The sequence below is a fragment of the Ruditapes philippinarum genome, unplaced genomic scaffold (assembly GCF_026571515.1).
Source record: "Ruditapes philippinarum isolate M1 unplaced genomic scaffold, ASM2657151v2 ctg1468_1_1_1_1, whole genome shotgun sequence".
In the NCBI taxonomy this organism is placed as follows: Eukaryota; Metazoa; Mollusca; class Bivalvia; order Venerida; family Veneridae; genus Ruditapes; species Ruditapes philippinarum.
The window spans coordinates 190,666-206,880 of NW_026861330.1; the positions used below are offsets into that span (position 1 = coordinate 190,666).

General features: G+C 33.3%; 1 protein-coding gene across 1 annotated transcript; it reads left to right on the forward strand.

Moving 5' to 3' along the window:
- The first annotated feature begins 1,894 nt into the window (after nucleotides 1-1,894).
- LOC132715281 (serine/threonine-protein kinase Nek4-like) lies at nucleotides 1,895-15,078 on the forward strand. The gene is made up of 12 exons (XM_060698270.1): nucleotides 1,895-2,095; nucleotides 2,498-2,678; nucleotides 3,192-3,274; nucleotides 6,254-6,354; nucleotides 7,376-7,472; nucleotides 8,088-8,195; nucleotides 8,630-8,773; nucleotides 9,757-10,008; nucleotides 10,690-10,711; nucleotides 12,894-12,936; nucleotides 13,436-13,526; nucleotides 14,230-15,078. The coding sequence occupies exons 1-12, from the start codon at nucleotides 2,000-2,002 to the stop codon at nucleotides 14,332-14,334; spliced, it is 1,323 nt and encodes a 440-aa protein (XP_060554253.1). The 5' UTR covers nucleotides 1,895-1,999; the 3' UTR covers nucleotides 14,335-15,078.
- Nucleotides 15,079-16,215: the final 1,137 nt, after the last annotated feature.

Below are 16,215 nucleotides of genomic sequence, written 5' to 3' on the forward strand. Positions count from 1 at the left end.
ACATTAACGTGTTGCGCAACGGGACTTTCAAGTTTTGAAATTTGATATGTTTATAACGACAACAAGGACACGGTACAAGTTTTTATTCATGCGGCATTCAATATTACATAATGTAATACTTTTAACAAATCAAAGTGTTTCAGAGTCATTAATATGTTGTTATCAATGCGCAATATGATTGTAGTATTTCAAATTAATCATAACACATTAACTATGGTAAATCGGCTTACTTTTAATTAGTCTTTTCAATTGACTGTACATGCAAATGATTACACTAAATTAGCTAGTATTCATTAAATTAAATTGGTCTGAAGGCTGTTGCAATGTGTTTTAAATAATAAAACATGAGACAAGGTGGTACATGTACATAAGCCCCCAAAATGCTATCATTTTCCTTCCTCGAAATACTTTAATGTATTAGTGCCCTGTCACGACAGATATAGTGATTTATGTATTTTGTATGGGAGTCAAAATGCAAATTTGTTTACTATCTTCTACCTTTGTAACAGATTATTTCATATTCAGTGCTTTTTACTTCCTGGTATAAGAATTTAATGTCCGTTAAATCCATTTTTGAGAAATAGAATTACTAAACACATGTTTTCTCCTTCGTAGAGAAGGAGAATGTTATTTATTTTGGAGGCACGATGTCCTTTTAATAAATTCAAAATACACATTCAGCATATTATAAAAGATATTATAAACATATTATTTACAATCTATGTTAAAAATGTGGAAATAAGGGGTATCCCTCAGAAGCAATGAAACAACAATATTAAATGAAAAATAGCATATTCGGTTTGGTTGAGTCTGTTCATATGAGATAACGTAAATTTATGTGCACCAATTCTTCCGCCCCACTAGCACCGGCTTAAGCGGTATGCAATCTTCAACGGTATCAATGATCCCGACGAACCAGAAAAATATGAACAACACTGAAGGGATGTAAAGAGCAACTCGGCACTTGATACCTGCTGTTGTGAAGAATAAATCTGGATACGGGATGATCCCTCAGGAATAATGAAGACTTAAGTCGTAATTAACGTTATTGTTCATTCTAGCCTTAGAGTATATTAACGACAATTAACAGCTCGGGTTATATTTACAAACAGCCGTTTATAGAGGGCCATATAACCTGTCAACAATCTTTATAACTAATAAAATAAACGTCACGATTATCCAATGAAAAGCGACGTTACAAACGTGCAGTATTATAAAGTTTTATATACACAGCTGTCGTCAATTTATGAATAAATCTCTATTTTCTTAAAAAAAATGAAGGAAGTTTGCTGTATAATAGATTCGTTATAAATATTCCTCACATGTTATATGACATGTCTATAAAGGGTTGTTTGCAATATCGGCTCGGGTTATATTTCTGAATAACCGTTTATATAGGGTCATATAACCTGTCACCAATTTTTATAACTTACATTATAATACTGCACGTTTGTAACGTCGCTTTTCATTGGATAATCGTGACGTTTATATAGTTTTATATATACGGCTGTTGTCGATTCATGAAGAAATCTTACTTTTTTCTCTAAAAAATGATGTTTGCTGTATTATAAATTCGTTATAAAGAGTGTTGACAGGTTATATGGCCGTATATAAACGGCTGTTTGCAATATAACCCTCACCTAGCGGCTCGGGTTATATTTACAAACAGCCGCGTTTATATAGGGCCATATAACCTGTCAACGATCTTTATAACTAATAATATAACGTCACGACTGTCCAATGAAAAGCGACGTTACAAACGTGCAGTATTATATGTAAGCATATAAGTTACAGATATTAAAGAAATAAAGTATTTGATATTAATAATTTAACAGTTTGTAAACTACAATCGCGTTTTGTCCAGGTAGTTTATAATTAACTTCCTGGATATTTGCACGTCCCTAAATAACTTCCTTGTTGTGTTCTACGAAACATACAACTAAGCTTCTAACATTGTTGAGAGATAATTCAATTACAAAAAGCAAACAAAAAATAAAAAATGTCGGAGGAACAATTCACGGTGGTGAGGTTACTTGGGGAAGGGGGTTTCGGCAAAGTGTTTTTAATACAAGACAAATCTGACCCGTCAACAAAAGTAAGTTGTTTTTTAGGTCTCGATTATCTGTTTTACTTTTGTTTTCAAATATTTTAAACCGAAAGTTCAAGCCCTTTCCGATAAGAATTATTATTGATAATAGCCGAGGTGTTCCAATTGCCAAAACATGAACGCTTTACGTCAAAAATAATTTAATACATCTGACTTAAAAGAGCATCTTAATTAAAGTTATAATGAACATACATGTATACAATACATTTACATGTATATATGTTCAACCAAAACTTATGGATTTTTTTTATCGTTTCAAATCATCCTACTTATTTTCAAGTGTTCACCGTCACTTTAATTGGTGATAAATGCATATATCTTTGCAATATAAAACTCACAGTAATAATAAAAGATATATACCATATTAACCTTTGAATTTGAACAAAAAAGCAAGCCTTAAAACTGATGGATATTGGATCAATGGATGCAGACACGCTAGCCCTGACGTTACAAGAGATCAAGCTTCTCTCCGAACTCGAGCACGAGCACGTGCTGTCCTTCGTCGCGAGCTTCGTGCAAGATGACAAGATTTGTATTGTGACAGAATTTTGTTCAAATGGAGATCTATCCGGTTAGTATGTCAGTAGTATTATCCGTCTGCAGAATATTGAAACTGAAGTGGAACTGTTTAAAGTGTCACGTACTTTCAAGAATTAAAGTCGTGAATGCCTAGTTGTAAATCACATATTTGTTGGTCGGGGCAGGTGGGGGGGGGGTGTCGCTGTTGCTCTAAGAACTCTTTTGCTAATTGACAAATTTCGTCCGAATCCTGTTGTTTCTTTGTCTATTTACATGTGTAAACAAGTTATAAGATATTATTAAACTAAATGCATAGCGCTAGCGAATCGTTTCATTTTGCAATTAAGATTAAATGGTTATTGCTTTTTTTACATAACGACACATTATCCTGGAGGCGTATTTTAAACTGTTACAATTTATTAAATAAACTGACTAAATTAATAATTAAACCTCAAACAGCATGTTAAACAGGAAGCTTAAATATAGAAAGAAATGAGTGACGTAAACTCAATCGCTTTAATAGCACTTAAATGTCGATAGATCTCACCGTATATATCTTTGACAGATTATATAAACAATCAGCATGGGAATCCATTAGAGGAACTGCGGCTTATAGAATGGTTTCGACAGATTGCCAGTGCAATAGAGGTATAAAATGTATAGAATGATATTTATCTATTTTATTTAACTATTATCTATATTCCTTTTACAAATATCCTTAAATCAACTTTTACCTTAACTAAAATCATTCTTTTTACGAATATCCCTAAAAAGGCCCGTGTAATAAATACAATGTTGTAACTATAAGTAACTATAAATAGATACAGTTATATTGATTTATCAATGTAAAATATAAGTTTTCTGATAAAATGACTAATTTCAATGTATGTAATGTATACATCTTGAACACAATTTATCACAGTCATTTTGACTTTATATTCTATGACCTGATAAGTAGAAAATAATCTCTCGGGTTTTGTTAATATTTTCTAAAACCTTTTTACAGAAAGTATACAATAAACATGAGTGCGCTATTCCGGAGAGCTATTTGCTTTCTCAAATCTGTAGTCCTGCGAGCCTTGCAATCGACTTGAGCTATATATCGGGATATCAGACTCTTGAAAATTTTCCTATTTTAATATATTTATTTAAGTCAAACATTGTTGATAATTCCATACAAGACAACATCGTCCGTTCGGTGTCCGTTCTAGGTTTCAGAGACTGGTTTAAGGTTTCATTGACTGGTTTTAACAATCTCCTACGCAGTTATTTTCCCTTATCAGTACAGAGACAATTCTGCCAAGGGAAGTAATCACTGTGTGGAGTTTGGACTGGTTCTAGGCTTTCTTGACTGGTTCTAGGCTTCATTGACTGGTTCTTGGTTTCATTGACTGGTTTAAGTTTTCATTGACTGGTTTTAGGTTTCACTGCCTGGTTCTTGGTTTCATTGACTGGTTTTAGGTTTCATTGACTGGTTCTAGGTTTCATTGACTGGTTCTAGGTTTCAGTGACTACTGGTTTTGAGTGAGACTTAAAAAAAAAAGGATTTGAGCACCACACTTAATACCGTCTTCCGGTATAAACCGGACAAGGCGCTTGAATGATAAAATGCTAAAATCTTGCCTTTTTACCCAACGGAATGAACTTTAAAAGGTGTAATTCATCTTTTCACACCGATTAATGTATGCTAATGAATGAAAAATGTAAAAATCGGCAATAAAAAAAAATAGGCTTTCTTGACTGGTTCTAGGCTTCATTGACTGGTTCTTGGTTTCATTGACTGGTTTAAGTTTCCATTGACTGGTTTTAGGTTTCACTGCCTGGTTCTTGGTTTCATTGACTGGTTTTAGGTTTCATTGACTGGTTCTAGGTTCCATTGACTGGTTCCAGGTTTCATTGACTGGTTTTAGGTTTCATTGACTGGTTTTAGGTTTTATTGACTGGTTTTAGGTTTCATTGACTGGTTTAAGGTTTCGTTGACCGGTTCTAGGTGTCATTGACTGGTTTAAGGTGTCATTGACTGGTTCTAGGTGTCATTGACTGGTTTAAGGTTTCATTGACCGGTTCTAGGTGTCATTGACTGGTTTTAGGTTTCATTGACTGGTTCTACGTTTAATTGACTGGTTCTAGGTTTCATCGACTGCTGTGCAATGACCTATTATTCAGCTCAAAGATCTTCTCTTCAAACATATTCTTTGCAAATTGCACACAAGAAAATTACAATCCAGTTAAACATGTAAGGGCATGACTGAGGGTGTCCGAGGTCCGTTTTGTGCTTTTACGGGCGACCAGACACTAAATAATCATGAGAAAAAAAATGATGATTATTCTTTTGGCAGTTGCAATTGTGTTATATCCGTTCGTTTGACAATCGGGATCTTTATGACTTCGTTTTAAGAAGCATTGGTTTAACTTTTTTGTGTCTTCATGTGTTCTTTAATTATATGTAACTTTTAACATTATACCGCCTAAAGTTAATTTTGTTGCCCCGTAATACATTTAAAAACTATAGATTAAACAACGCCTTATAACTAGTTATCAATCTTTTCTATCTATAAATACCTTATATCTAACCATCTATCATTTGTAACCATTCAAAACATTTAGCCGTTTATATAAATAATATTTTTATCTCTTATCCAACTGTAACTATGAGCAATCTATCTATAAGTATCTATTGAACTTGCTTGAATAAAATTGTCCCACGTTCTTATTTTTTTTATTTTTGTTGTTGTTTTTGTTGTTCATCGTCAGATATCAACGTCCAAACCATAAACATTTTATGTTACATGATGATTTTAGTTACGAAATTTATCTTTTATCGAAACTATGAGTGGCGTGATCCTCCATTTTAGTATAATTACTAAATTCAATGTGTAACAGGTATAAATGAGCCGCGTCATGACAAAACCAACATAGTGGGTTTGCGACCAGCATGGATCCAGACCAGCCTGTGCATCCGCGCAGTCTGATCAGGATCCATGCTGTTCGCTTACCGACTCTATTACAAGTAGAGAAACTGACGGATGCGCAGGCTGGTCTGGATCCATGCTGGTCGCAAACCCATTATGTTGGTTTTGTCGTGACGACACTCAAATATAGAGCCTCGTCAACTTTATACATCCGCTCAGTCTGACTGTAGTTTCTTTCTTAAAATAGCAATATTCAGAACCAGGTTCAAATTAAGCAAAGCAGATCGCATCCGGTTTTATTAGACACAATTTGTAGTATAAAGCAGCATACTTACAGATTCATGCTAATTGTCATAGAAAATTTAAAAATGTAAAAGTAAAATAGTGTGAAGTGAACAAAGAAAGTAAATCACACAATGCAAACGGCACTTACAATCAACGTAATTAACCAAAGAGTTGAAAACACAATGTTTGCAAAATTAGCCCTTACTGCGTTAGTCACGCAAAAAAAAACGATGATAAATACTGCATATAACGTGTACACAATTGCTTGAATCTTGAATCTTTTTTTACTTTTTTTTTTCTTCAAATCTTTGTACATTTTCTCGGGCTTATTTTCTTGAAATATTTTGGCTCATCTGGCGGCAAGCAGCTTTATGGTTTTAATTAAAATATTTAGATTTTCTGAAATTAACACGATTTAAATTCTTTTCAGTATCTTCATGAAAGAAATATTATACATCGGGACCTAAAGTCTCAAAACATATTTTTGGATGCAAATATGAATTGCAAACTGGGAGATTTTGGAATAGCTAGGTAACCATTTGTATAGATGTAGAATGTATAATCAATTAGCGGACTTTGTGTAATTATCAAACTCCGTGCTTAAATGCCTATTTAAATGAAGATCGAATTTCAAGAATATAATTTATGTATCAAATAAGAAAAACCTGCAGTTGCTTTCCATGAACGTTCGTCCGACAATGTGACTTCAGTAACCTCCCCTGACAATCCATTAAAGAATCTGTATGTTGTATTTAATAGAGGATATTGAATGAGTGTAAGTTCCATACTGAATTTATTGCACGAGTTGAATAAAATTATATTATGCGAGCCTCTGGCGAGCATAATATTATTTTATTTAACGAGTGCAATAAATTCAGTATGGAACTTACACGAATTTAATATTCTATTTATCACATACCCAAAATAAAGACCGTTTAAAGTGAAATAAGAGCCATTTTTCAGTATAACGCTAACATTTAGCGCGTCTTTACACTATGTTTGTATAACGCTAATGACGTCACGTCAAAATATATGCACGGCCGTGCAATACCATATTTACGGAGTCGCAAAATCGGCACGGGTGTGTGATAAAGGTTGTTACCACACTTCAGTGAAATTGTATATAATATTATGTATATAAATCTACATTATATAAAAACATTAAAAAAATGAGTTACAAGACCTTTATCTGTTTTGATAACGCCAAGTCCTAGGCTACATACATAGACACACATTTTCAATTTGTTTGAAAAGAAAAAAATATAGGGGAATGGCTCTTACAATGGCTTCTACACGTTTCCCTTAAAGGGAAACCAGATACTAGTATATATTTAATAAAGAATGTTATACTTTTTGCTACATGTATATTATCCTCGTTTAAAGTATCATCGCCGTATTTTTAATAATTAAGCGCCACCAGTTATACACGGTGAATTATGCATAAATGCATTCAATCTGCATACCGTTAATATGAGTACTTGTGTCAACCTTATCTTCAAACTGAAAAGATGGTCACTATTATAACTACGATATGTTTTTCCTTTCCTTACAGAGTACTAGATCCTGTGATAAACATGGCCCAGACACAGATTGGAACACCGCATTATATGAGCCCAGAAATATTCATGGGAATAGGTTATAATGCCAAGGTGAGTCCCTTTAATAAATGGTCTGAGCTAATTCATAACATCTGTTAAATAACCAAATACAATGCACACATTACTTGTCTGGAAAATTGTATTTTGTGGTCATTATCAGAAATACAGTAAAACCTTTGCAAAGCAGTACCCTTCGGGAGACAAATACTTTTGTTGTTGCAGAGAGCTGTTCCTCTAGAGAGGTTTAATCTATTGTCAAGCCATATTTGGGAAAAATAGCACGTTTTTTGTAAAGAAGTGGTTGCCCTACAGAGGGTCGCTATGAAGAGGTTGTTCTGTATTACGAAACATGCTCTCTTAGACACGTGACACATTTCTTTATCGAATTTATATACACGTTATTTACTTCATCGTCTATAACAATTTGAAATATAATTCATGGGTTAAGTCGTTGTATATTTTACAATTTTAACTTGTTGTATTTGTTAATATCATGGTTAAATAATACAAGTAAAAAAGTTTAAAAGACCAGCTTTGCAAGAATCATATGGTGTTTATTGAACAAGCACTGTGTAAGATTCACTCAATATGTATGATGCTGGTTAAATTGATGTTTTAGATTATAGGTCTAAAATACAGTACCAGTACTTTTTTCTCTTATTTCAGACAGATATTTGGTCTCTTTCTATTTTGATATACGAACTGGCAACATTGGAGAAGCCATTTGACGCTCTATTTATGCCAATGCTTATATTTAACATTACAAGAGGCGAGGTATGTATATATATATACGCCCTTTACTTTTTCTTTAAAACCATTCCTCTGTCAATGTAGCTCGGTCTGCATCATGAAAAGAAAAAAATGTATTTAAATTATCAACAAATTATAATCAATAAAATACTTGTAGATCGTCAGTGTCTTAAATTTCTGAAAAAAAAATATAAAAAAGATCTTTATTCTGATGAGTTTCAAAACGAAAGAAGAATTTTATGATTTATTAAAAACTGAGGGCTTTGACCATCAAAATTTAACAGTTTACTAAACATAGACAAAAGTTGGTTCATTGCTTAACATAATTATAACATAAGTTGAATTTAATATGGCACGGACAAAATGTCGTCAACGGGAGTAAGCGCAACGTTTTACCATTATCTTTTTTGACGAAACAAGAATTAATCAAGTTTTTTATTAATGTGAATGAATACTAGAAACCAACCATGCCAACCCAGTACCGACCCGAGTTCACGGAGCTCTTGTCTAGGATGATGGAAAAAGACCCAAATGACAGGCCATCTGCACGCGAGATTATGCAAGACAAACTCTTCAAGGAAAGGCAAAAGCCAAAACCAATGGTAAGAAATGATAAGGGATATACTTTGAGCCGATCTCTCCACCCAGTATTTTCGGGTCTCTAAATAAAGACCGGGAGGGACCGGAACGGCAAATAGTGCATCCCAATATCAACGCAAAGACACTTCGTGTGTGGCAATTCAATCGCCTCAAAAAGTGTATATGCACCAATCATTATACATGTTTAATATACAGACATCTCTGTATTCCTGCTCCTTACTTCTTAGCTTATTGCTCTTTTCATACGACTTTGTATTATTTCTGAATGTTCGTATGGAAAAGCATAAAATGCGTATGTATTCGGACTTAAAAAATGTCATTGGAGCTAAAGTGTCCCGTATTTCTAGTTCTTATTGGGGCATAAGCTAGTGAAGTTACGGGTTTATGTTATAAGGTTGGCGCCTAATTTAAACTTATAATGTACCCTTGATATTTGATAGAGACGATATACACACTGTTCCATTTGTCCTTCATCGCTTATTTCCAAGATTTGTTTTGCTTTGAGAAGTAGTCTCATACCGGCTTATTGGTATGTTACTGTACCTAAATACTCATTCTAACTACCGTATTGTCCAAGCATACAACAGAGTCCGTCCACTAAGCTCAATAGGAAAAGCATCGTTTTTGTAATCCACGGCTGTTTCGATCCTCGGACGAGGCGAAACTCCTCCGTAACCATTGATCTCGAAAATTGAGTTAAATGGTCATTTGTTTCTGACCACTGATTTAGAAATCATGTGATTTTAACAGCCACTTCAAGAGAAATCGGTAACCACTGGTTAGTTATCCAGTCATCCAGGTAAACCGGTAAGGACTGATATGTCCGCCGAGATATGACCAAATCTATGTTAAAATCGTCGTAAAAACAGATAAATAAATTTAAAAGAAACTTTACATTAACTAAAACAGTGATAAGAAACATTTTTCCAAGATGCAAGAAACGACCACTATATAATATACCTATAAAATATGTTGCATATTATAGCCAAATATCAGATCTCCGGACGACTACGGCAGCGAAGATTATTATGATATGGGTGCCTTTAATATAAGGAGCGCTCTTCAAACTATCAATGACACCGTGCCGGGTAGGAAGTTCGGAGATAAGAAGCCCGTGCCCAAACCTAGACTACGTGCTGATAAGGAGGGTGGGGCGGCGGTATCAGGTGACAAGATTGGTGACGATACAATAACGGACCCTGTTATGGAACTGGTGACCAGGACTCTCAAAGATATGGTAATTGTTTTGACATATCCAATTGCACACATTATTGGTACAATTTACTGGCATCTTTGGCTAAAATTACTATAATATTTGGATACTCAAGTATTTTTTTGAGTGGATAATGACTTTGGTTATTTTGTAATACAAAGAAATAAATTTTTAATATACACGTTCCTGTTAATAGATAAGGTATGGTAAGGTTAGGTATGGTATTGTAAGGTAAAAATGTAGTTCAAGTTATCCTTGCGTACGTTACCCGTGCTACATTGTATACATACACCATCTTGATAAAATTTGTCATACATTTGCCTTGAAAAAAGAAATACAAGTACATGTATATATTTTGGTAACTTTATTCATGTTAGTAACAATTTGACAAAACAATTATGTTTTGCCTTGAAAAATAATCAAAAGAAATACTAGTACATCTATATATTTTGGTAACTTTATTAATGTTTATAACAATTTGATAGAACAATTATGTTTTGCCTTTAAAATATTCAAAGAAATACTAGTACATGCATAAATTTGGTAATTTGATTTATGTTAATAACAATTTGATAAAACAATTATGTTTTGCCTTGAAAAATAATCAAAAGAAATACTAGTACATGTATAAATTTTGGTAACTTTATTTATTTTTATAATAAATTCATAACACAATTATGTTAATTAGTCCTTTCTAATTCACAGGGTCACAACACTATTCGACCAGGTATGTAACATTAATCTATGACATGGTAATCAAATTCAAAATAACAAATCATTTTTAAAGATATAACACAATAAAAAGAAAATATATTTGCTTACTTTAGTAAGTTTTAAACATTAATACACATGTATATTACAGAGTTTTTAGAAATTGTAGTAATTATATTTTTAACATGTTTAAGAGGAGTGTTAAATAAATAATGGAAATACATTACTATCTTCTATGTTAATTGTCTCCTATAGTGAAGTGTTAAAGCAGCATGCCTCAAGATTCATACTTATTTTCATGATAATTATGAAAATGTATTTAAATGTAAAATATTGTGAAGTTAACAAAGAAAGTAATTTTCACAAGGCAAACAGCACATACAATTCACATAAATTACCAAAGAGAAGTAAAAAATATGCAAAAATTGCCCTTACTGCCTGACTAACGCAGTAGAAACAAGAGCATCCCTAGGCGGAGCATAATATGCCCGAAAGTGATTTTTTTTAGTAAAGATGAAGCATTTGTAAGACATGGGAATTAAATAAAGTATTACCTCCTTCAAAAAACAATCCCCCTTTGAAGTTTCAATATTGTGGTCCAAATGGAAGTTAAGTTATGCCCCGGAAACTGTTTTCAGTTCTAAGGTAATAGTGACCTTGACCTTTACTTTGAGACCCCAAAATCAATAGGGGTCTTCTACCAAATATGTCCAATCATACTATGACTGGGCCAAATGAAACTTAAGTTATGTTCTGACAACTGTTTTAAGTTTTAAGGTAATGGTGACCTTGACCTTTGACCTTGTGACTCCAAAATCAATAGTTGTCTTTTACCTAATATAGACAATCATCCTATGAAGTTTGAATATTGTGGGCCAAATGGAACTTAAGTTATGCTCATAAAAACTGTTTTCAATTTCTAAGTAATAGTGACCTTGACCTTTGATCTTGTGACCCCAAAATCAATAGGGGTCTTCAACCCAATATGGACAATATTCCTATGAAGTTTGAACATTGTCGGCCAAGTAGAACTTAAGTTATGCTCCAGAAACTGTTTTTAGTTTTAAGGTAATAGTGGCCTTGACCTTTGACCTTGTGACCCCAAAATCAATAGGGGTCTTCTACCCCATGTGGAAAATCATCCTATGAAGTTTGAACACTGTGGGCCAAATGGAACTTAAGTTATGCTCCGGAAACTGTTTTCAGTTTTAAGGTCATAGTGACCTTAACCTTTGACTTTGTGACCCCAAAATCAATAGGGGTCTTCTAGCCAATATGGACAATAATCCTATCAAATTTTAACACTCTGGGCCAAATGGAACTTAAGTTAGGCACCGGAAACTGTTTTTAGTTTTAAGGTCATAGTGACCTTGACCTTTGACCTTGTGACCCCAAAATCAATAGGGGTCTTCTAGCCAATATGAACGATCATCCTATCAAATTTGAACACTCTGGGCCAAATGGAACTTAAGTTAGGCTCCGGAAACTGTTTTCAGTTTTAAGGTCATAGTGACCTTGACCTTTGACCTTGTGACCCCAAAATCAATAGGGGTCTTCTAGCCAATATGGACAATCATCCTTATATGAAGTTTGAACACTCTGGGCCAAATGGAACTTAAGTTATGCTCCAAAAAAACTGTTTTCAGTTTTAAGGTCATAGTGACCTTTGACCTTGTGACCCCAAAATCAATAGGGGTATTCTACCCAATATGGACAATCATCCTATGAAGTTTGAACACTGTGGGCCAAAAGGAACTTAAGTTATGCTCCGGGAAACTGTTTTCAGTTTTAAGGTCATAGTGACCTTGACCTTTGACATTGTGACCCCAAAATCAATAGGGGTCTTCTACCCAATATGGACAATCATCCTATGAAGTTTGAATATTGTGGGCCAAATGGAACTTAAGTTATGCTTCGGAAACCAAATTGCTAACGGACGGTAAGACAGACGGACGTTCTGACAAACGGACGAACGCCAGGGGGTATAACATTATATGCCCGAAATTCTTTCGGGCATATAAAAATGGTGTAAACAACCACAAAATCAGTAATTTTTTGCACATAACTTGAATCTTTGATTAAAATCTTAGTGTTTTGATTTACTTGAAATATTTTGGCATGCAACTTTAAACTTGAAAAAGAAAAGAAGTGAGAATTCAGGGATATAACTCATGGATATCATATATTTTTTTTTTCAGCTGGAAAAACACATTTGCAGCAACAAGTTGACTTGCTTAAGATGTAAGTAATATTAAAACAGTATTAAAATCCACGAAAAAAAATCGCCTTAAAAAATCTCATTTCCCTTTTTCAAGATTTTTTAAAATTTACAAATACTTTTAGCAGCACTAAAGAGCTAATAATGTATATTGATGATATATTAATATTGAATGACAAAATATCAACGAGACACCTTTGAAAAGTTAGGGTATGTGTGCAATATACAGAAGAGCTGACATTTATATGGTCTCATACATATCTATGATATATCAATATTGAATGACAAACAACATTTGTATTTTTTCTTTCCATGTCAATTTTGTATTCACTCTGTTTTCAAAACCATTAGTATTATCTATATTCCTATTACGTGCATTTTCGTAACAATTGTGTACCAAGTCCATTTTTAAGACATTTTCTAATACGTCCATTTTTCCAAAATAAGTATTATAAGGTCATTCCCAAATTCATTTTGTATTAAAATATATCCCTTTAATTAAAAAGACTATTGTATTATCAGGTACATTTTGAATGTGCTTGGCAATGATCAGGGACTGTTTGACAATGCAAGCAGGGAACTTGACAAAACAGATGGTGAGGAGGAACTAGAGGTAATCAGTTGCTATACATGTATATAAGTAATCATGAAATATATGTATTTGGTGGGAACTTTAGAATAAGAAAAAAGAAAGTCTTCAATATTTTTGTTATGCCAGATTTGTCACAGTATGTTATATGGTTGAATTATAAGATAGTATATATTAAGTATATCTTTTGTTTGTGTTTAAAGTTACTCCAACACTGTGAAAGTCAGATGGTGACTTTCCAGCTTTACTGGCAGAGATAAACCTTGAGACAAATGTATAAAGATTCTGAGAAAAGTAAAACATTCAAGATTCAAATTATAATTTTACATGTTATATGTAAATTATTATGTAAAATTAATGACTACTTTAGCAGTGTTTATCACCATATATCTACTGCCTAACTAATTACATACTTAATTTAAAAAACATTTTGACATACATTGTATATCTGGTAATTTAACTGGATTGTAAGTGCCGATTGTGTAAATAATTTTCTTGGTCTCTTGACAATATGTAACTTTAAAATTTAATTTCAAAATCTTTATGAAAATTAGCATGAATTTGGAGGCATGCTGCTTTAACTGTCCAATACTATATGACAATGCACCAAAAAACTTATATCTTTTTTCTAATTATTTGTATTACTCAAAACGATATATATTATTTTATCTAATATATAACCTTATTTTAAATGTACCTTAAAACCGTAATTGTTTTTCTATTACAGGAGAAGCTGATTCGTATTTTAGGACATGAAAAGTTCGGACTGTGTGGTGTAGAGCTCTTACATTACAAGAACTTTACATATAATCTTAAACACATGAAAAAATAAACAATGATGGAAGAACAGTATGTGACATTACATGTGAACTTTACATACAATCTTAAACACATGAAAAAGTGAACAATAACAGAGTAACATGTCATCATCACCTTAGTGCAGTAATGAAATAAGTTCTTCTAGATTTAATAGGAGTTAATCAGTTATTGCACAAAAAAGATGATGTGTAGCATCCCCTTTTTACATGATATACATACATTGAAAAGCACCATTTATTTTACCCGTTTTCATAATTATATAGAGACACTACAGTGTCAGCAAATACTTGATGAAAATGCTCATATAGTCATGGGTATTAAGAATTATATCAACCATGGTTAAAAAAAAAATTTACCAATTTTTTATTATGCTTATTTTGTTAATTAAAAATGTTGTATACATTATATTTGTAGTTTCCTACTGAATGTAGTTTTTTTAGTTATTTATTTTGATTAATATTCATCTGTCATTTATTACTTTTACATAATATACAGCATTATACATGTAAATATAACCTTATACATGTATCATAGGTCATTAACATTTCTTTTGACAGGTTATATGACCCAGTAGTTATGGTTTGAATCTTATATAATCTAAAACCCTCTGAGGGTTATATGACAAACAGCCATTTCTGCATGGCTATATAACCTAAAAGAAAATCTAAATAATGCTTTTATAATTGTACAGCAATTTTCTTCACTGGAGGAAAATTGAAATTTTCTTAAAAATTGACAGCAGTATATATAGATTATACCAGAGCGATCAGTAATCACATGTGTCGCCTCATGATGGCCAATTTCATGTTGGGACAAATTTTGTGACAGACGGACAGACAGACGGACAGTGCACAACTAGACTTGGTACTGATCATTCCTGTAAAGTTTGGATGAAATTGCAATAGTAGTTTATGAGGAGTAGTCCGGACAAGCTTTTGTGTATCTGGCAACACACAGAAAAAGAAACCTTTTTATCAAAGGGCCATAACTCAGCCAAAAATCATTCAACCGGAAAACCCGTGCAATATGCGCAAGGACTTGAGCTACAGATCAATCCTGTAAAGTTTCATTGAAATTGCATTAGTGGTATAAGAGAAGTAGTCCGGACAAACTTAAAAATAAAAAATTATTAAAGGGCCACAACTCTGACAAAAATCATTGAACCGGAAAATGCTGACAATATGCACAACTAGACTTGGTACTGATAATTCCTGTAAAGTTTGGATGAAATTGCAATAGTAGTTTATGAGGAGTGGTCCGGACAAGCTTTTGCGTATCTGGCAACACACAGAAAAAAAACACCTTTTTATCAAAGGGCCATAACTCAGCCAAAAATCATTCAACCGGAAAACCCGTGCAATATGCGCAAGGACTTGAGCTACAGATCAATCCTGTAAAGTTTCATTGAAATTGCATTAGTGGTATAAGAGAAGTAGTCCGGACAAACTTTAAAAATAAAAATTATTAAAGGGCCATAACTCAAACAAAAATCATTGAACCGGAAAATACTGACAATATGCACAACTAGACTTGGTACTGATCATTCCTGTAAAGTTTGGATGAAATTGCACCTGTAGTTTATGAGGAGTAGTCCGGACAAACTTTTGTGTATCTGGCAACACACAGAAAAAGAAACCTTTTTATCAAAGATCATTGAACCGGAAAATACTGACAATATGCACAACTAGACTTGGTACTGATCATTCCTGTAAAGTTTGGATGAAATTGCACCAGTAGTTTATGAGGAGTAGTCCGGACAAGTTTTGTGACGGACGGACGGACGGACAGACAGACAGACAGACAGACAGACGACGGAGAAGTGATCCCTATATGTCGCCACTACTCCGTAGAGGCGACACAATAAAAATCACAAAGAGTCCAATAAAAACAGACA